Raw genomic sequence first — 20,780 nt, 5'->3', positions numbered from 1 at the left:
AAACTGGTTGACCTCTGTCATACTCTTTCAGTAGTTGCTTTCCAAATGATTCCTAGGTAACTCTTTTTTGTAAGGTTTCCTGCAGCATTGCAAAATGAAATATGAACAGTATGCCAGGAAACTGAGTTAGGTATAAATATATGAATAAGAGCAGAAAAATTTCTGATCTAGACCTATCCATTTTCAAAAGGTCTGTATTTTCTTGCCTGTTCTCACTTGGCATTCTTCTTCTCGTTGCTCATTAATTTTACTATTTTGTACATAATTCTTATTTTAGGTGTTTCGTGAAATCACAGAGATTCAGCCCACCCACTCTGCCCTTTCCTAAAAATGCAGTGTGATCAAATTTGCATTAACACCTAGTCAGTTCTCATGGTTGTATGATCCCATCTTCAGCATATGTGCAGTGCAGGAGAACTTAGGAGGCAGAACTGTGAGTCACTTCACCACTAAGCAAATGTCCAAGTTCAAAAAGTAGCCAGTGGCTTTCATTTTAAAGCCTATGGGGATGCACAGCTCTTCGTCTAGTTCCGTCTGAAAGAAGTGTGGTTACCGAGGACTCTGTCGCCTGCGTGTGCTCTGGATCCTTTGGGACTGCTGTTAGACCTAGCTGCCTTCAGATCATGTCAGAAAACAGTTGGGTTCCTGAAGGAGAAATGAGAGATGATAAGAGAACTGGACAAATAGTATATTGTGATGTTTTGCTTGCTCCACCAGGCTTTCCACCCCCTCTGCTGTAACCGTTCATGTAGAGCATAATTTGTGACCTTGGCCTTGCTATGTGTACAGTAAGTGGGGTTAGCAGTACCTGTCAGATTTAATGGATTCATTGGAATTTTTTCTTCTGAAGGTCTGAATTTTTTAATTTATGATTTTAAATCTTTACATGCACAATTGAAAACACAGACTAGTTAAGACTTTCCACTATTCAAAGTGGAAATTTTGCCAAAGCCTGCCAAGTCGTTATGCTCAGTGTAAGAATGATGTCCAGAACCCCTTGTTGGTGGGATTTTAAGGAAAAAAAAAAAAGGGTGAGGGGAAGAAAAATGAAAAAAATCCAAAGAAGTGGTGTTAGATTTTGGTTTCAGAAGACAGGTAGGTTCACAGATGGTGACTGCTGCTTTTAGCCTGTAGCTAAATAGGCTACACAACATATATTCTTGCACGTAGGTGTGAAAGAAAAGCAAGCTGTCTAATTGTTCAGCTTATTTAGGATTTATTAACCTTTATTGGCAAAAGGACTGCATTCTGTTTAGTCTAAACTTGGCTTGTCCTTTGAACTTTCTCTCTTTTACTTGTCTGTACAGTTTTGTGTTTTCCATGAAAATGTTTAGCTAATACCAAACACCATAAGCTCTGCAGAGAAACTGCTTTTATTGCATGTTGTTACTCCTCCCATCCACACACAGACTTAAACTGTTTCACACTCAGCAGGCACAAAATCTCCCTGTGTGTCTCTACATCTCTCTGGACTACTTTATTTTCACACTTCCCCCCCCTCAAAATCTTGCTGATGCATGTCTAGTTAGGATGAAATAATTGTTCTTAACTGTTTCATAGAATCATAGAATGGTTCGGGTTGGAAGGAACTTCAAAGATCATCTAGTTCCAACCCCCCTGCCATGGGCAGGGAAACCCTCCACTACACCAGGTTGCCCAAAGCCTCGTCCAACCTGGCCTTGAACAGTGCCAGGGATGGGGCATCCACAACTTCTCTGGGCAACCTGTTCCACTGCCTCGCCACCCTCAGTGAAAAATTTCTTCCTTATATCTAATCTAAATCTATCCTCTTTCAGTTTAAAGCCATTGCCCTTTGTCCTGTCGCTACACACCCTTGTAAAAAGTCCCTCTCCAGCTTTCCTGTAGGGCCCCTTTAAGTACTGGAAGGCTGCAATAAGATCACCCCGGAGCCTTCTCTTCTCCAGGCTGAACAGCCCCAACTCTCTCAGCCTGTCTTCATAGCAGAGGTGCTCCAGCCCTTGGATCATCTTCTTGGCCCTCCTCTGGACCCGCTCCAGTAGCTCCATGTCCTTCTTATGTTGGAGACTCCAGAGCTGAACGCAGTATTCCAGGTGGGGTCTCATGAGAGCAGAATAGAGGGGTAGAATCACCTCCCTCGACCTGCTGGCCACGCTCCTTTTGATGCAGCCCAGGATACGGTTGGCTTTCTGGGCTGCCAGCGCACATTGCTGGCTCATGTTGAGCTTCTCATCCACCAGCACTCCCAAGTCCTTTTCCTCAGGGCTGCTCTCAATCCATTCTCCTCCCAGCCTGTACTTGTGCTTGGGATTGCCCCGAATTGTTTCCTACTTTGTGTGCTGTTTCAGAGCTAAGCAAGAGTTAATATGTCTGAAAACTTGTCTATTTTTTTCCAGCTAGACCAAATGATTTACTAGAAGATGAAGTCTACCAATAAACTTTTCTTGTTTCTCTCCAGAGGTAGGTCGCAGGCAGCTTAGGTAGTTTGCCTGCATGGACGTGATACGTAGTTCTGTTAATCCTGGTGTTACTGATACTTAGAATTTTAGTAATTAGAATTTAATCAATAGTTTGTAATTAATATAGTTTGCAATTGATTTTAATAATATAAAGCTATAAGAAATATTTCAATGAAAAGTATGCTCGTACAGTAACCAGATGCTGCTATGAAAATCTTTGTATAATCCTGTACCAAGACCAAAGGGATAAGTTAGAATCATGTAGAAATTAGATAACAAGTACAAGTTGACCTACCAATTGATTTATGATACTTACATAGAACTAGAAGAATGCATGTAGCTGTCAAGGTTTGGGTTAATGAGAATGAAGAAAGCCAGCCTTAACGAGTTATGGGTACTTGCCAAGAAACCATGAGGTAATTACCAGAAACCGTGAACTTAAGCAAAATGTAATTCCGGCAGGGGGAGATCGCGACCACCGACTCATAGACCACCTACCCATATTATACCCCAGACTCATTTCCAGATGATTCTAAATTTTATTGCGCGGAATCGGAAATAGGGGAAGAATATGCTAATGATTTTCGGGAAATAATTTGTTTATGCATGTGTAAGCTCTATATAAGAAGTTTAATTTTGGTGCAAGGTGCGCACGCTAGGAGGAGATATCCCCCGTGCACCTGGCGCCGCAATAAAGAAGTATCTGCTTATCTACATCCCATTGGTGTTGATAAGTTTCTTATTCCGGATTTTCGGTGACACTGGGGTAATCGAAGTGGTATCTCCTGAGTAGCACAGAACTGTGTGAACTCTCTCAGTTGGGGTAGTTTCTTCAGGCAGGATAGTGTCCATATCGGCAGTTGTACATAAATAATGGATTAAGAAATCGTCCACTAGTTGTCACTCCTTTGTCTGTCATATCGGCATTGTGTTTCTGATGGTTTGATACGGTGCCTTTGTGTCGTTACTCGTTTTTCCATCCTTCATCATGGGCTGCTTTGACTTTGATCAGAGGAAGATGCTGTGACAATGGTGGGAATACGAATGGTCAGAAAAAGACAGCAAGAATGCTAATTTTAAGTTTACTGTGGGTCTTCAGTCTCGGGGTGAAATGTCTGAGATCACTGAGTGATGCCATGTTCCAAAATGCTATCAGGGAAAAGCCAGCATCGTCCTGATCTTCCTCTTCCCGCCTCTGTCCTTCATGCCACGTGCACTATCTGCATGCACTTAGATTGGGTGTGTTTAGCCAATTTTCCCATTTTCGCCTGCTTTCTGCCTCTGTTACGCCGTGGGGAAAATGCCCTTGCTGTTACTTTATGTCGCTAACCATGGCGCTTCTCATGGGTGCATCCCGGGCAGGTGGCGGGTGGGGTCCGCCTGCGGGAAGGCCTGGATGTGCGTTCAGGGCTCCCGAGAGTCTGTGTCGGCTGAAGGAGACGGTCTCCGACCGTGCAGCCTCTGGAGGACGCCGAGGCAGCGCCCAGCCTTGACCGCGCTGTGGAGCCGGGCGGGCAGAAGGGCAGCGCGGGGCGGGGCGCCTCCTCCCGCCGTGTGTACGCTGCGGCGGGGCGGCGAGCCCTCGCCCTGCTCCTCGCTGCCGCCTCTTGCTCTCTGGAGAGGGCACAGGCTGCTGCGGAGCCTGAATGCGAGCCAGAAGCTCTGCGCTGCCCTTCTCCGTCCTGTCCTGCCTCATCTCCGTCCGGAGCTGCCGCCTTGGGCCGCGGGAACGGTCCCCTCGGGAGAGCGGCGGCTGCCCGCGGCCGGCCCCGGCGCCTGGTTTTGCCGCGCCCAGCCCGGCCGTGCCCTCTGGCCTCTCGCCGCCTGGGCCGGGCTGCAGCACCCTGCCGGCGGCAGCAGGGCCGTGCCGCGGGGCCGCGCAGGCCGGAGGAGCGGGGCGGCCATGCGCGGCCTCCCCGCGCCCCGGCCCCGCTGCTGGAGCTGGGGCTGCGTGCCGGCCTCGCCGCCCGCAGGTGCGCGGCCTGGGCTCGGCGCGCAGGGTGCGCCCCGCGGGGCCGGGCCGGGCCGCGCTGCTGGCGGCCCCCTCACCCTCTGCTGCGGTAAGGGGGGGACGTGGGGACCCTGTTGCGCTCCGGAGAGCTCCCCGGTGCCCGTCGGGTGCTGCAAGTGCGGTGAGTTCGGCGTGCTGCAGCTCTCCGGTGCTTGGCAGCGTGCGGCATGTGTGCGTGTTTTGCGGCACTTTCGGCACACTTTTACCTTCGGAGTTTAAAATAGTACTTTTATCCAATGTACTGGTGGCAAGTGGCGATTAACCAGTGTTCGTTGTAGCTGTACCGATGCAGTATCGCTGCGTGCATTCATCTGCTGGTTTCTGCCTCAGCCTTGATAGCAGCTCATCACAAAAAGTACTTGTATCCAACAGCGGGATTGTGTAGGAATTGTGAGAAGCATAGCGGAGAAGTTCTATATTGATATGATATCATGTACACGTTACTTTTGAAGAGTTCCTCAATAGTTACTAAACCTGTTGTACTTGATGAAGTTTTGCTTGCCTTGCCATGCAATTTTAAGGCCTCATAGATATTTTTGATGTGTCGTCTTGTTCCTTTCCACGGCTGCAGTTTGAACATCCTGTAGATCTCTTTCAAAACATGTTGATAGGCAAGCGTCTTGAAAGTCAACTACATGAATCTTTTTTTTTCCCCCCTCTTTAGATGACAATCAGAACAAAACCAATGAAAAGAAAGAGAAAAAAATGGTTTCTCAGAAACCCCATGGTACCATAGAATATACTGTAAGTATTGGTGTGTGGTTTGTTCATGTCTGCTTTTTGAAAGTGGAGTCATTGAGGTTGAAAGGGAGCCAGTGGCACAAAACTGAAAGCACTAAGTGAACACTGGCTGTAGTTTGCACCTATCTCAATGGGGATTGCTCCAGATATCATCATATTGGGAGAGCTAGGCTCATGTCCTGAACCACTGTTCAACCCAAGTCCTCTACCTCTTCTCACAGCTGCCAGTCCTATTTTACTTCTGCACCATGACTCTTTAGTAGAGCAATTGGCTTTGTTTTTCTGAAAAATTCTTTCATTCCACAGTATTGCTTAGGTCATCAAGTGGAGGTGTTCAAGGCCAGGTTGGATGGAGCCTTGAGTAGCTTGGTCTAGTTGAGAGGCGTCCCTGCCCATGACAGGGAGGTTGGATTAGATGATCTCTGAGGTCCCTTCCAGCCTATGCCATTCTGTGATTCTATGATCAAGTGGTTGGGCTGTGCTTGGTCCCGAGATGATGTGGCACCTCTTTCTCTAAGCCGGAGCAGGGTGGCAGTGTGCTGCTGCGGTGGCTCAGAGGACTAGCTGTGCCCAGAAAGCTGTGTGAGGCAGCCAGGTCCCTGAACGGGAGCTGCACCCCGCTCTCCATCATGCAGAACAACTATGGAAGGCGAGTGTCACAGCTGGGAACAGCACAAATGCCTGATGTGCTGTGGCTACTAAAGGTGTAATGAACTTTCCAGTGTGTGTCCCTTTGCCACTTCCTGGACTAGTTCTTTATTTAGAACTTACTTGGTGATGCTGCTTTAAAGGTTTATAAGAAAAGGAGAGGGACATCTGTAATGCCTCTCCGTTTTATCTGCTGTATAGTACAAGAATTTTTTTTTTTTTTAATTGATACTGACTTATCACGTAAGCTATTAAATAGAGGGTGCGTTGAGATCATCAAATCTATTCCCTGCAAACAGTCTGTTAGGTGGTTTTAGTTCAGCTGGTGTGCTGAATGTGTTCACTACTGTATCTTAAGCTTTAACTCTTTCTTCAGGCTGGAAATCAGGACACCATAAACAGCATAGCATTAAAGTTTAACGTCACCCCAAACAAGCTTGTGGAGCTCAACAAGCTTTTCACACAGACGATTGTGCCAGGCCAGGTAAATCTTTTATGTTTGGGTTTTTTTTTATATACCTGAAACCCGATTATTTGCTATGAATTTAAAAGCTTTTTACTACTTTCACATATCTTTTAGGTACTTAGATACAAGGATGATAGTAATTTAAATCCTTCAAAGGAGAACTCACTAGGTCCTTACCTGGAGTTGGGAGAGGAGCTTTGTAATTGCTGTATCTGACTTTTGTTATTTATTTACTTAAAGCTTGAAGATGACTCTGAAGCTCGAGAGGGTATTGTAGCTGTTGCAAGAGTTGGACTCTAGGGAAGCCTAGATAAGTGCTATATATAATACATTAAAGAATTAGGGAGTCAGATACAGTAATTGAAATGGCTCTTTGCCATTATGTTAGGGATGAGTCATTCTCCTGTAAGATGAGAAGTAAACGGAGATAGACTGATTTTGGGAGAGTCAAGTAATGGAAATGCAAATGTGAAGGCTAGCACCTGGTTCAAGAAGAGCAGATCTCTAAGTCTGCTTCCATGAAGCAGATTGAGGTGTCCTGATGTACAAACTGGGAAACTGAGGCACAAAGAGATGGTGCGACTTGCCTAAGAATACCCAACAGACGAAAAGACATTTTTTTTGACTTTGAAAGTATCTTTCTTTGCTGTGACACTTGCAACAAATGACTCTCTATTTGAGGTGGAGGTCCAAAGCTGTACTACAATTTTAGTACTGCTGTACTGAAAATCTGGGGTGTTTACTCTGAGGGAATGTGAAAATTCAAATAAAGCATTACATCTTTATATACACTTGTATTAATGTAAGGGTGTGGAGTTTTTTTTCTTTTAAATGCAGTACATGATGCTAAAATGCTGGTTCATATTAAAAAATATTTTCTTAAATGTGGAGATGCAGGTATGTTTTTGGAAACAACCTATAGTGAAGTGTTACAAACTTCTAGCACTAAAAATCCCCCATCTTCAGCAGTGGCCTTCTCTTTGGATCAGAGTTTGCTATTAAAAGTTAATGACTTAATAGTAATTTTACAGTTACTTGTTTTGTAGTTGCAAAGTTGCAAGACAACCTGGGATTGTAAATTTGTGGGGAAGAAGGAGGTTCTTACTCTGTGGAAAATGTTTTGTTTTCTTGCTTGTGCTGCAAAACAAAATGGAGAGCTAGATCTTGTAATTAATGAGACCTGCATGTGCCCCACCATCACCACCTATGAAGGAGGACTCTGGAATAAGTAGTTGTTAAGGAGTGCATTGCAATGACAAGTGATCAATATTGGCTTGTCTTTCTAGTAGAACATAGTACTTTAATGAATAACTTTTTGAACTTTTTTGAAGCTTGCGTCTCACTGTTCTAACATATGTTTGTGTTTAGATTCTCTTTGTGCCAGAAGCAAGCGCTGCGAGGCTGTCTTCTGTCAGTCCTGGTGCTCCTGTTTCTCCTTCATCATCAGATGCTGAATATGATAAACTCCCTGTAAGTCAAACAGTGGTCCAGTGGTCTTTAAACTAATAACAAAAATTTCTTAATTCTGAAACTGAGATTCACGGCTGTGTAAATAGCAGTTTTTGAGGTTACAGTTCAGACCTTCCGTGTAGTATATTGAGTAACACTAATCTGTGATACTTCAAAATTTACCATCTCTTTAAAATGCTCCAAATTAAGGGAGTTCTGTCTGAGCGTAGAAACCCAGTGCAAGTTCAGTTGGGCCTTGAGTCTATGAAAGCGGTTAAAAATGGTGTAGTGTATAGTTTTTAATGAATAGAAAGTGAAATAGGAAGAATTATTTAGTGTTTCCCCTGGAGATTTCTGTGCTGCTCTGCGGTTCAGAGCCTTGGTCCTGCATTGGGATCCTTGAGCACGGGTGCTGTTAGTTCAGTCTGAGCAGTCAGTTTCTTTCTAGTTAAGTGTATGTGGTAGTACCCATAAATAGACTTGTCTTACGTAGACCAGACTGCTGGATTTAATCTTGATGAAAGGCCTTGGCTTAGCTCATCTCTCATTTTCCTAGAAGAATGAGTTGCCGTGGTGATTTTAGATAGTAGTTTTAGAGAGTTTAGCTGTCCACCTGCTGATGGGAAAGCAAATAGACATTTCAAATTGGTAACTAATAAAAAGGAAAGTGGAGAGAAGCTTGAAGTGAATAGCTGTGTTCAACCCCTTAGCCTTACACCTCTGTGCCACCTGCATGCGGGATCAGTACACTGTGTGCAGAGGTCTTTGGTGTAGATGACGTGGCGGGATGGGCTCTCTCTTAATGAGAGCACCAGATTGAAATTTGGTGAGCTGACTTGCCTTGGCATTTAATTTCTTTGCTACTTATATGGAGCTTTTTTGTAACGTTACGAGGTTTTTCTTCCGTACAGGATACTGCGGGAAGTGTACATACATACATACATGGACCTGTTGCTCTGCACTGATCTTTTTCTTTTTTAAGGATGCTGATTTGGCAAGAAAGGCCTTCAAACCCGTTGAGAGAGTCCTGTCCTCTACTTCAGAAGAGGATGAGCCTGTGGTTGTCAAATTTTTAAAAATGAATTGTCGTTACTTCACAGATGGTAAGGTAGGTGGAGCCTAGCTTTTGGGCATTGTTTGAGATTCTGAAAAAGCAAAATCTGTTTGGATAACTGAGAGATGAATACCAGGGCAGTGAAACGTGCTCCATGTTTGTGAGGAATGTGAATGTTATAGTGGCTTTATCTTCCGCTGCTGTGTTTACTGATACTGTGGTAATGTGCTGCATCTTTTTGTTCTTTCAGTTGTTTAATCTGTTATGATAATTGCTTTACGAAAGAATAGCTCTTCTGCTCGTCTTCATTCCCTTACCATGTGTTACCAGAATTCCCTGTTTTAAGAGTGTATTGCTGGATACACAGAGAACTGTGCTTTAGAGTTATGACGTGTCAGGATTAGTTGTCCAGTTCCATCAGATTATGCAACAGCTTTATAAAACGAGCACATGCCTATCTATTTCATTTATGACTTTAAGCTAAATTTTAACTGTTTCCAGAGCAGTGTTTCCAAACATCAATGTTGCTTCGGCACTTGCTAATGAATGTCATGCAAACCCTAATAAAAATATAAATATTGCATGATATGACCTTTTCTTTCTTTTTCTTAAAAGTGTTCTTGTAACATACGTGTTCCCACTGGGACTGCAACCCTAAATTTTACAGCAGCTGTTTTAGAAGCCAAGGCACAAAGCTTGGGCAATATTTTAACCTCTTTTCTTCTCAAGGTTGCAGGACACTGTCTACTGGAACTGTCTGCTTTGATATATGCACTTCTGTTGACTCCAGTTTTAGTTAGATGTGTGCATGTTTAGGTTTTCAAGTCTGGAATTTATAACAGTGGAGATGCTAACCATTGTAGTTTAACCATATTTTTCCCTTAGTCCTGACTTTTGTGAGATGGATGTGTTTACACCTGCAGTTCTTGGCTTCTTTTTGCGTCCAGTGGATGCAGACTGTATTTAGCCACTCTGCAATTTTTCAGTCTGCTGTTTTGTAGAAAGTAATAGAGGGCTACTTGATGTATCGCATGTAAATCAGGGTAATGCTGTCGCTTTGTTATGTGCTGCTTGCTAGGTGCAGAGGATACAGATTGCAAATTTTGTGGCTGCAGGACTGAAAAAGTAATTTGCAGTCAGAACAATCGAAAGTGGGACGGCTTCTTTGCCAGTGTAGCTGAAATCCCTTGTTGCCCTGCTTCCTGCAGCAACTGGGTAGGAAGTACAGCTTACTGATGTATTGCTTTTCTGGCTAAATAGAGTTACGTACCTGTGGGAGAAGCCTCTGCACTTCATTGTGATTCTTTCATCCAAACACAAACCAGGAACATGTATGCGAGTCATACAGGAGAGGCAAATGGGAAATACATACAGACTTTGCTTTACAAAGGAGCAGGCACACATGTACTCATTTGCTAGTGCCAAGCCATCAGCTTGGCATTTCCTTGATTAAAAAAAAAAAGAAACCAAGCTTGTCGTCCTTTAGCCTTCCTTGGCTTCCCTTACAGATGACCTCGTATAATGAATAATATCTACAGTATAGATTGTTCCTGTTGATCTGTGGCTGTGGCTCTTGTTTGTCAGATGTCATTATCTACACAGAGCTTCTGAGTTGATTTGGTGACTTTTGTAGTTCGTCTGGAAGAGACAGTACAGGAGCAAAACACTGGGATTCTCCTTTTAAACCTTGAAAAACGTGCAGTTTCCATGGGTTGAGTGCTGAATAATGGCTAATGCAGCCTCCTATCAAATCCATGGCTAGAGCACGTTTTGAAGAATAAAATGCATCTTCTACAGCTGTGCAAAACATGCTTGGATCAGTGGTAGAAGCTGCTTCTGGATCAGGGAGAAGCTGTTTCATATCAGGTCCCTATATACAGAAGCTTTTTGCATGTACTTCTGGGAGAGTAGATCAAGGGGACCTATCATGTAGCTCAGCGTAGTAACCTTGACATTTCCATTAGTAAGACTGCCTTCAGGTGTGCTGGTTGCATATAAATTCACATGTCAAATAAAGGTGGCTGCATTTAGAATAAAACGGTACTTTTTTTTTTAATCCACTATTCTGTTTTGTCTGAGATAGATTAACAGCCTGCAGTTTTAGCTTGTAGCAGCCAGCACTGAAAGTTGAATAGTTCAGATGTTCTTCCTTATCAGCCAGGAGCTTGGGTGTTACTAAGTGGTCTTTTTATTTGCTCTTTTTACAATGTCTGAATTCATGCAATTGGAAACCAAAATGTTTTGTTAGCAAACACTGCATGATGGCGTATAGAGAGGCAGGAGAGAGGTTTCTGGTTTTAGGATAATAGCCTAAAATCCAATACCAAATGATAAGTGAACTACATGTGATGTGCTAACTCTTCCTTCTCCTGTTTTAGGGTGTAGTTGGAGGAGTCATGATAGTAACTCCAAACAATATCATGTTTGACCCACATAAGTCTGATCCTCTGGTAATTGAGAATGGCTGTGAAGAATATGGGCTCATCTGCCCCATGGAGGAGGTTGTCTCAATAGCTCTCTACAATGACATCTCTCACATGAAGATTAAAGACGCATTGCCATCGTAAGGAGTGTTCTTCCCTGAACTTATGTTTACAGATTCTCAGTAAGGGTCATGAAAAAGAGGCAGGGTGGGGAGGGAAGCACAGACACGGAGGGGCAGAGTTTTAGCGCAGCAGAATAAAACAAATCAAGGGGGTAAAGTGCCAGCAAAAGAATAATTGTGTGTGAATTTGCGCTTTCTTTTTAGAACACTTCAGTGGCAATAACGAGAAATGAGTCATGAATATGAGAACCAAAGTGCAAAGGAGACCAATGAAAAACAGTGATTAAAAACGTTGACATGCCATGGTTGGGCTCATGCACTGACCCATCTCTAGGGTTGTTTCACTGAAAGTGAAACGGGTTAGATTTGGACCTTTTGTTGTGTTACTTGGACTGTTCTGAGAGGAGTATTGTAAACTTTTGAAGATAACAGCACCTTAACTACCATCTTCAGGACTTAGAGAAATACCAGTTTGTGGAAGACTTCCATTTCAGAACTAGAAATGCGTTGATAGTTAGCATTTATAATACAGAACAGACTTTCTGGGGTGGGCTGCTTTCATTTATGCATAGCCTAGGCACTGCTTATGTATTTGTTCTAAGCAAGGTTTTGTCTTTATAGGCAACACCTGTTTGATCAATGAAATTAATTCACTTCCCTCCCATTTTCTCATTTCAAGAAAAACTTTCCAGATATTTGTGTTACGCTCATTACTAGACTGTTTAGTAACTACTTAGTACCTTTTAAGTGATGGGAATCTTGTATTCTCATTCACCTCAGACTTTTTAGTAGCAATTAAGAGCTCAAGTCGTATGCTGTTAAGTTTTTTAAGATTTTTCCATTTTGAAATGTTTTATGATTATCCTGCTTTAAGAAGAAATCTTTGGGGAAGTCTGCATTCAAACAGTACATTTGAGTAATAAAGAAAAATAAGAGGGAAAGAACCCAACTCTGTTGTCAGGTACTGTTTTGCAGTAAACATGTTCAAAAAGGGTACAGCTTATATCCGATATGCTTTCTTCTCAAAAATACGTTTGCACTGACTAGGGAACCATGGAGAGTTGTAGAGGTCAACTCATTGTCAGGTGTGGGAAATAACGATATGATATGAATGAAATTCCAGCAGCTAAATACATGTCCTGTGGTTTTTTGATTACCGAACTTCTGATGACTTGCACATTGTTATTACACGTGTATCATTTCTTCATCCATGTGGCATATTCAGCCAAGTGGTTTACTCATTTTATTTCGGTATTTTCCATTCCACATTTTTCTCTGCTTCCTTTAAAGTCACTTATTTCCACTGATGTATGTTTATTTTGGAGAAAATAATTTTTCATTGAGTTTCAGAGGTTAAGTTAACTTGGTATATTACTTAGTGTTCCGTTTTCATTTTTTTTTTGTTTGTTCGTTTTTTTTTCTTCTGTTTCCATTTTGCTTTTAACATCCTATGTACATCCATCATTTTCCCTGACAGTGACATACCAAAGGATCTTTGTCCTCTGTACAGGCCAGGAGAATGGGAAGACCTATCCTCTGAGAAAGATATCAATCCTTTCAGCAAATTCAAATCTCTTAGCAAGGAAAAGAGGCAGCAGAATGGGGATCCATCCATTGCGCTGGGTGCCAAACAGATAAAGGCTTCAGATAAGGAAAAGTCTGCTGATTTTGAAGTTCTTCAGTCATCTGAGAGTACAGGCTCAATCAAATCAAAGTCACTGGAGTTTCCCAACAATATCACTGCCAATGAACATTTGGAAAAGTTTGCTGCGGATCCATGTACTAAGGAACCTTCTAGGGAAAAAAGTGCTTCAGACATCAAAACCAAAGAAAAATCCCTTTTGGGAGAAGGAGAGGATGACTTCATTGAGCTGGAAAAGACGTCATCTCGTATGGATAGAGGGTTGGACAGGAAAATCTCAGTAATGGAAGGCTTGCTGGCTGACCCCAGGGAGTTGGGGAGAACTAAGCAGCAGGTAACCAAACCCACTACAGAAGTCCAGGAGCACTTGACAGTTGATTCCTTGGAAAAAAAGGACAGTGTTGAACCTAAAGCTGACTTAGACTTAGAGCTGTGTGAAAAGCAAGATGTTATTCCAGAAGTAAACAAATGTGTCAGTTCCCCTACAGGTAAGGTGGAGACTGCATTGGACACTAAGAAAGAGCTAGAGAAAGATAAACTTATTGAATTTTACCTCAATAAAGATGGGAATGGGTCTCAGTCATCTGAAGACTTACACAAGGCTGAAATCCAGAAAGGTGAAAACAATAAAGCAATTGGCATAGACCTTACACTTAGCTGTTCAAAGTCCCAAGCTAATGAAGTCCATACAGTTAAAAGTATGGAGCTTGATTCCTGCTGCGTTGAAAGGAAAGCACCTTCATTAGGAATCAGCTCAGCAGCAGCAGAGGAAAAGGATCTGAAAGAGTCTGTGGACTCTTCATTAGTACCAGCTATAGACAAGACCTGTCAAGAAACACAGTTAGACAATCAATCAGAAATCAGACTGTGGCTACTGCAGAAAATTCAAGTGCCAATTGAAGGTAGGTCTCTGGTTATCCTTGTTTCCTCTGAGACTTGGACAGCATTATGACGGTAACCTTTGAATTGATAGCCTTCTGCTTTAAATTTTCTTTCTATAATACCTGGTCTTTTTTTTTTTTCTTTCACTTTTGTATATTATATTTTTATATTATCTGCTATTTAAAAGAAAAAAAATACCTTCAAATCCCCTAAGTTTCTAGTCTATAAGTAGCTTGTGTGCTCTTTCCATATTCAGTGATCACTGTGTATATAATCTTCACCTCTGTTTACTGGCTTTAAGAAGGGCAGTGAAATGTTATCCAGTTGTGGTTTTGACAGGGACACTTCATGGCCTAGGAATTGTCACTCCGTATTGGTGACTCCTGTTGCTTCAGTGAAGTCTGTCAATGTATTTCTGACAGTATCCAAAGTAGAGCATTGCTGTAAAGGGGGGTACCAGGGTATTCTTGACACTATTTGCATGTCGAGCATCTTTCATGCTATGGAAACCCTTAAAGAAGTGATAAATAGGAATAGATGTAGAGTCTTACTGACTGATCGTTTTGTCCTGATTGGTCATTGGCTTATCATAAATAAAATTCAGGCTGTTACTGGAAAGCATATAACTAAATGAAATCTCAGTTTAGATAGTTTGTACCCATGTTACTATTTCTGCTACAGCCCAGTGCCTCTAAGCGCTAGTCCATCATGGAGTGCTGATGGTAGTAGTTGTATGAACTGGCAGACACACCCTTGATTCAGGTGGTGGGGGATGATTAGAGTAGAAGTTTTTATTTAAAACCCAATTGTGCTTAAAATGATTTTTCCTTTCTTTTGGAAAGGTTAATATCTCACTAGTTGTATTCGATAATCGTTGTTATTGGGAGAGAGAGGAAAAAACCCCATGCCTGTATGTGTACCCCTGAAATGAATGAGGCAACCTCAGTGTGATTGAGGCTAGAGCTTAATAAGCATTTTTTTTGTCGAACTAGAGGTTTAAGGAGCTTAAACTGCTCTTATGCTTGACCCTGTCTTGTGCAGACAAAAGGTGGTTGTGTGGCTGCCTGACCATCAGAGCTGAGGAACTGATGGGGTTTTGTGTGGGCGTGCATGTGTGTGCAGGGTTACCCTTCGACTGGGTGGCTTTCCTGGACCCAGTCAAACACTGTCCCCTTTACTTGCCTGCTTCATGTTGCAGTTTGCACCCAGCCTGGTCGTCTTTCTGGTTTGCTTTACAGGGCTGTTCTGTACGTAGCTGTACAGCTGAGGGGGATACAGGCTGTGACAAAATGGGAATAAACGGCCACAGTTTAGGATGAACAAGGATTTGCTATTGAATTCCATGTCAGGTGTAATTCTGTGGATGGTGCCTCGGAGTATTCCTTTGCACAAGATTATTAGTCTTTTTGACTGTTTTATCAGCTGCAGTATTTGTACTATCCTGTAAGCAGCCCATTTCTTTTGTCTCATTCAGATATGCTTCCTTCGAGAGAGGAGAAGAGCAAGACTCCTCCAATGTTTCTGTGCATTAAAGTAGGCAAGCCCATGAGAAAGTCCTTTGCTTCTCAGAGCACCACCATGTCTCAACAGTACAGTAAAAAGATAAAGCAACCAGAGTACTGGTTTGCTGTTCCTCGAGAAAGGTAAGCTGCAGTGCATAGCACAAAAACGTTTGTCCCTTTTTTTTTCACCCCCAATGTGTAGTGCTTTCTAGAGTTGAATCTGACTTTCCCTCTGTGGTCCAAGATGTGAAATGCAGCAAGGATGCTTAGATGAGGAGAGGGGTGCCCTCGTCTCATTGCATGCCAGAGATGTAAAACAGTGTTTGTTGCTGGTCTGGTATGGCTCCCAGTGGGAAGGAAGAAGGGATCAGGTGCCACTTGGAAGGTGAAAAGAGGGATGTGGGTGCAGCTAACATATGATAAAAGCACGGGGGGATGATCTGGGTTTCGGCCGTAGTCTAGGAAGTGAAGGAAAGGGGAAAAGGGGAGCAGTGGCAAGAGAGGCAAGGAGTCCACTAAGGTGCCAGTGCTAAAAAATAGATATTTCACATGAGCAAAGGGCATGATGTGACAAAGGCAGACACTCCTAACTGAATGGGTATGGCTGTTTCAACCTTCAGGCCCATAAAAAACAACCCTTTCTTCATGATGAAATCTGTTTAAATGTTTTATGTGCCTGTAGGTGTGTATGTATGCATAAATTGTGCTATGGGAGGGGAAAAAAAGAAAAAAGAAAAAAAAAAAGAAAAGTGGAGGCCTGCGATTTTCCACATAAATCACCCAAGAATTTTCACTGATGGTGAGGAATCAAATCCCTGGTCTGTCTTGTGCTAGAAGGCAGATAGAGGCTAGAGCAGTCTGTTGATGAACCAAAATAGGGAAACCAGTGATCACAATTCTGGTGAATGAGGTACGAGGAAGGAAGAATCTGACCTGGTGATCAGTCTCAGAGGTGTTTCTAAGATGCAGTCAATTTTTTTCTTTTTTAATAAGTTTTCAGAATATTTAATTTTATTTTCTAATTTGTAGCATGTGTGTTGGTTTAAGTGTTTGTTTCTTGTATTTTAGAAATGAGTGTTTTGAGCAGACCGGTAATATGGAAGTTGCTGACACAGGAGAGGAGGGGGAGAGGTTTAACCCAGTTGGAATATGACCATCGGGAGTGTATCCGCTTTGGTTTGCTTTTGGTTTGCTTGCTGTCTGCTGAACCCAGTCCTTGGCTCCTCAGGGATTGCAAAAGGGCGAGTTCAGAAAATTATAGGTTGAAGTGTGAGTAAACACTTTAAGGAGTTGGAGTGATGCTGTAGGATACGCAGGGTCAGTTACTGCTTTGGGGATAGTGTATGTAATGTTGAATAGGGCCGCTGAGCTGAACAGAGGTCGTCTCTAATTGTCGCTCTGTGCAACAGGTAAATCTGTTGATCTTATTATGGCAAATTTGGAAAACAGCTTCGTTACTTGTGACTTTATGAGAAGAAACTTTCTGATTAGTGAGGGGACCTAATCCGTATGTAAACTGAAGCGTTGACAACTTATTGCTTTATACTTAAGTTTTTAGACTGAGGAAAAAGTAATTTCTGAAGTGAGCTGTTGCAGCAGCACTTGGCTGTGCTGGCTGACAGGCCAGGTCTTTGCTGTCAGAGCTGCTGTTCAGCTCTTGAGCAAAATTGGGGGTGAATTTAGTATAAGATTGGATCATTTTGGTGCTATTCGTACATGCCTGTTTTAACACCACAGAGGCACGTAAAAGATCGTGTAGAACTTGGGGCAAAAATTAAACAAGACCCACTGCTTCGTATTAATGCAAGGCATGTCTTTGCCTGACAAGTCAAGTGTTTTCTCGAAACTCGTGGATGCCTCTCCAAAGCAAAATGCATCGTTTCCTACCCGCTGGTGGTACTATTGCTCCAGTATTGCATAGTGTAGAATTATCAAGGTTGCATCTTGAGAGTGCCGTAGACAGTAGGTCATTTGGGATAGCTTTGCAATGTATTTTTGATGCCATGTATCAAAATAATTTACCAAGTTTAAAAACATTCAAACTGCAATGTATGTTCATATATGAAAATATCAAGAATATCACTCTCATCTCTTCAGCCATAAAGCAGCACAAATAAAACGCTTTATGTCCAGCGCAGTCGCAATAGCTTGTGCAGCATCTTAATGTTTCATAGTAGTTAAAAACAAAAAAGCCAAATTGGATTGAGATTTTGAAGAAATTGGTGTGCATGTCTTTAATCCCTGTGTAAATTAAATCTTCCTCTGGTTTGCATTTAATTACATTTTTCATTATCTCTTAGTGTTTGCTGTTAAAACAGCTTGTGTCATCAGTTGCGAAAATGGCTCCATTTTCACTCTTGGCCCCATAACTCACTGCTGTGCTGTCTGCAGGCTGCTGCTGCGTTCCTGGCTTTGGCAGGCTGTGGGGCAGCTGCATGGAGTGAGGACACTCGCCTTTTAAAACTTTTTCTTTTTTTTTTAATGTATTTTCCCCTGAATGGAAGCCTCCAGAAACATTAATACAGAGAGAAGACTGTTAGACCGATACTCTTTATGATGGCTGTTAATAAGTAGGACTCCTCTGAATTAATTCCTGTTTGTAGACCAGTAGCTGTGGTTGGACTTAGAGCCTTTAGACGTGTATCACAGGATGCACAAACCCTCCTCCACTACCCAAACACACAAATTTGGAAGTAGCCCCCCTCTCACATGTGACTGACCCGAATACATTAATTTATGGAAAATTGATTTGCCTCTGCCCTCAAAGAAATCAGATGTTGTTGCCATATCAACAGAAAAGGTGGTGGTGATGATGTCAATTTGGGACCTCCTAAATTAAAGTACATCTTTTAGATGAAAAATCATTCACAGTTGCCCCTCAGGAATCAACTGTAACTTGACAAGTTGTCTGCTGTGTTTTATTGATTGCCTTTGCTCTTTTTCAGTGCACTATATACTTTAATTTTTCCGGCTTCCGGTCCCTGGTTGTGGTTGTATCTGTATTACCAGGATTCAGTTCTTCTTAATGTCAGCTATTACGGAGTGTCACTCCCGGAAGCTAAATGACTTTTGCCTCTTACTGTACGGCAGCTGGTTTTGCGTCTCTGTAAGCTACAACACTTGAGCATGACTTGGAATGGTGCACCAGAGATGAGCAGAGTATTTCAGCAGTGGTCATCAAAGTGTCTAAGACCAAACTAAACACAATCTCATTCCTTCTGCTGAATGTTACGTTCTTGGTACGTTCATGGATCACACTAAGTGTTGTCATTAAGGTGCTGGTGTGGAGCTCTTGCTCTAAAATTCAGAGCCGCTATCTGAAGTCTCTAGGGTCCTTCTGCCAAGGGTGCAGTACCATCCTGCAAGCACAGCCTCTGCTTGCTGTTCTTCAGTGCATGTTCCTCTGTTCGAATGCATTCCTACATGGAGCTGATTGTGCCCAGTTTACTAAGCAATGCAGTGGCATAATATTCCACCAAGCTTTTATCTTACACAAATTTTACCACTTTTCTGTCATGATCTTTAAGTCGTGTTTTGTACTGTCCAAAATCAGTTTTCTGCTGAATTTATATTGTTCACTATAAACTTTTCTTTTTACGTTTGTTTTGTGCCCTCTGTGTGTGTGTTACTGTGAATTTTACTTTTAAACTGCCTACAGCTGGGGGAGGTTCCCTCTTTAGTCAGTGTTCCATCTTTCCTTGTTGATTCACGTCTCCTAGGTTGTGTGTTTAAAAAAAAAAAGTTCCCTGTTATCATCTTTTCCTTTTGAATAATTTCTTTGTGGAGTGATTAACTTCAGGTTTCTGAAGTTATTAATTTCTAAGTACTTTGTTTTATTGATGTTTCTCTGTTAGTGCATGACACGCTCATAAGCATGTCATCACCAAAAAAAAATATTTAGTTCTAGGATAAATTTCCTCATAGCTATCAAGTTGACTGTAAGAGAGTTTCTCAAGCAGTGGTTTTTCAATTTAAAAATTATCTCCATTTTTTTCAATTTGGTATCTTGGAAATACCACCATAGTATAATGTTATAATTTTATTAACAGAGAAGGGATGCTCTGCATCCCCTTTCAGAATGATCTCACTTCTGTAATCACCTATTTCTCACTTTGTGCTGCTGCTTCTTAAAATTGGACATCTGGATTTATTTAGCATCTGTCCACAGTAGAGGAAAACTTAGTTATGGACTGCTTAGATAAACTGAGCATATGCAAGTCCATGGGGCTTGACAGGAAATGTTCTGAGTGTACTGAGGAAGTTGGTGTTATTACAAGGCTGCTTTCTATCATCTTTTGAAATGTTATTATGACTGGGAGAGGTCCTTAATAATTGGAAAGACAAATGCTGCAACCATCTTCAGAAAAATCGAGGAGGATCTGTGGGAGTGCAGGGCAGTCAGCTTCACCTCAGTCCCTGGGAAGACTATGAAGCACATCCTTGGGGATGCCGTTTCCAGGCACATGTGTGGGACAAGAAGTCATCACAAACAGCTATCGTAGATTTACCAAGGGCGTATTTTTTTTCTACCAACTAGATGACTTTTCTGTCTAAGATGGCTAGCTCTGTGAACAAGGAGAGAGTAAGGAAGGTTCATTTACCATGACTGTAGTAAGGCTTTCAGCACAATCTCCTGTAGTATCCTTGTAGCCAAATTGGAAGGATGTGATCTGGACAAGTAGATTACCAGGTGGGCAAAAAAAAAATGACAGGACTGTTGGACTCAAAGGGTTGATAGCTAGTCTGAGTGGCAGCCAGGTGCAAGTGGTATATCTTGAGGACTGATGCTGTTTAATGTCTTTATCGAGGACGTGGACAATGGGACAGAACGCACCTTTGCCATCTTGTGGGATAACACCAAAGTTGGGGAGTGTTCATACACAGGAGGGCAGGACCTCTGTTCAGAGGGGCCTCAACACAGAGCAATGGGCTGACAGAAATGTCAGGAAGTTCAGAAAAGGCAAATACAGAATTGTGGTCCTGCACCCCAATGGTGGTGTACAGCCTGGGGACAAGTAGCCTGGGGAGCGGCTCTGCAGAAAGGGAGCTGGGGAAGTTGAGAGAAAACTCAGTGTTAAGTCAGCAGTGCAATGAAGCCTTCACTGCTGGCTGGCCTGCATAAGGAAGAGCATAGCCAACAGCTTGGGGGAAGTGATTATTCTTCTCTTCCTTTTGGACATGTGATTAAAAAAAAAAGGGAGTGAGGGGAAGTAGGATGGTGCCAGACTCTTCTCAGATGACATGCTGCATGCACTGGAGGAAATTGTGGTTAGATAGAAGGAAAAAAAAACAATGAGAGACTGGTTATGCATGGAAAAGAATGCATGGAGAGGTGGTGGAATCTCTTGGAGATTTTCCAAACTGCGAATGGACAAGACTGAGCAACCTGCTGTAACTTAGCT

General features: G+C 42.5%; 1 protein-coding gene across 8 annotated transcripts in view; it reads left to right on the top strand.

Annotated features, from left to right (window-relative positions):
• Positions 1-20,780, top strand: part of NCOA7 (nuclear receptor coactivator 7) — a 93,194-nt gene that overhangs the window by 60,701 nt on the left and 11,713 nt on the right. For 6 of the 8 annotated variants that reach the window (XM_086631254.1, XM_086631251.1, XM_086631249.1 and 3 more), the window contains 7 exons: positions 5,114-5,193; positions 6,215-6,322; positions 7,673-7,774; positions 8,736-8,861; positions 11,186-11,370; positions 12,830-13,896; positions 15,351-15,519. In XM_086631254.1, coding sequence (XP_086487380.1) covers positions 5,114-5,193; positions 6,215-6,322; positions 7,673-7,774; positions 8,736-8,861; positions 11,186-11,370; positions 12,830-13,896; positions 15,351-15,519 — 1,837 coding nt within the window. The remainder of the gene's footprint in view (positions 1-5,113; positions 5,194-6,214; positions 6,323-7,672; positions 7,775-8,735; positions 8,862-11,185; positions 11,371-12,829; positions 13,897-15,350; positions 15,520-20,780) is intronic. The other 2 variants (XM_086631256.1, XM_086631255.1) reach the window with 2 other exon arrangements.

The sequence above is a fragment of the Tauraco erythrolophus genome, chromosome 2 (assembly GCF_009769465.1).
Source record: "Tauraco erythrolophus isolate bTauEry1 chromosome 2, bTauEry1.pri, whole genome shotgun sequence".
NCBI classification, from domain to species: Eukaryota; Metazoa; Chordata; class Aves; order Musophagiformes; family Musophagidae; genus Tauraco; species Tauraco erythrolophus.
The sequence above is the reverse complement of the archived record's forward strand: the minus strand, read 5'-3'. Positions and strand labels throughout refer to the sequence as shown.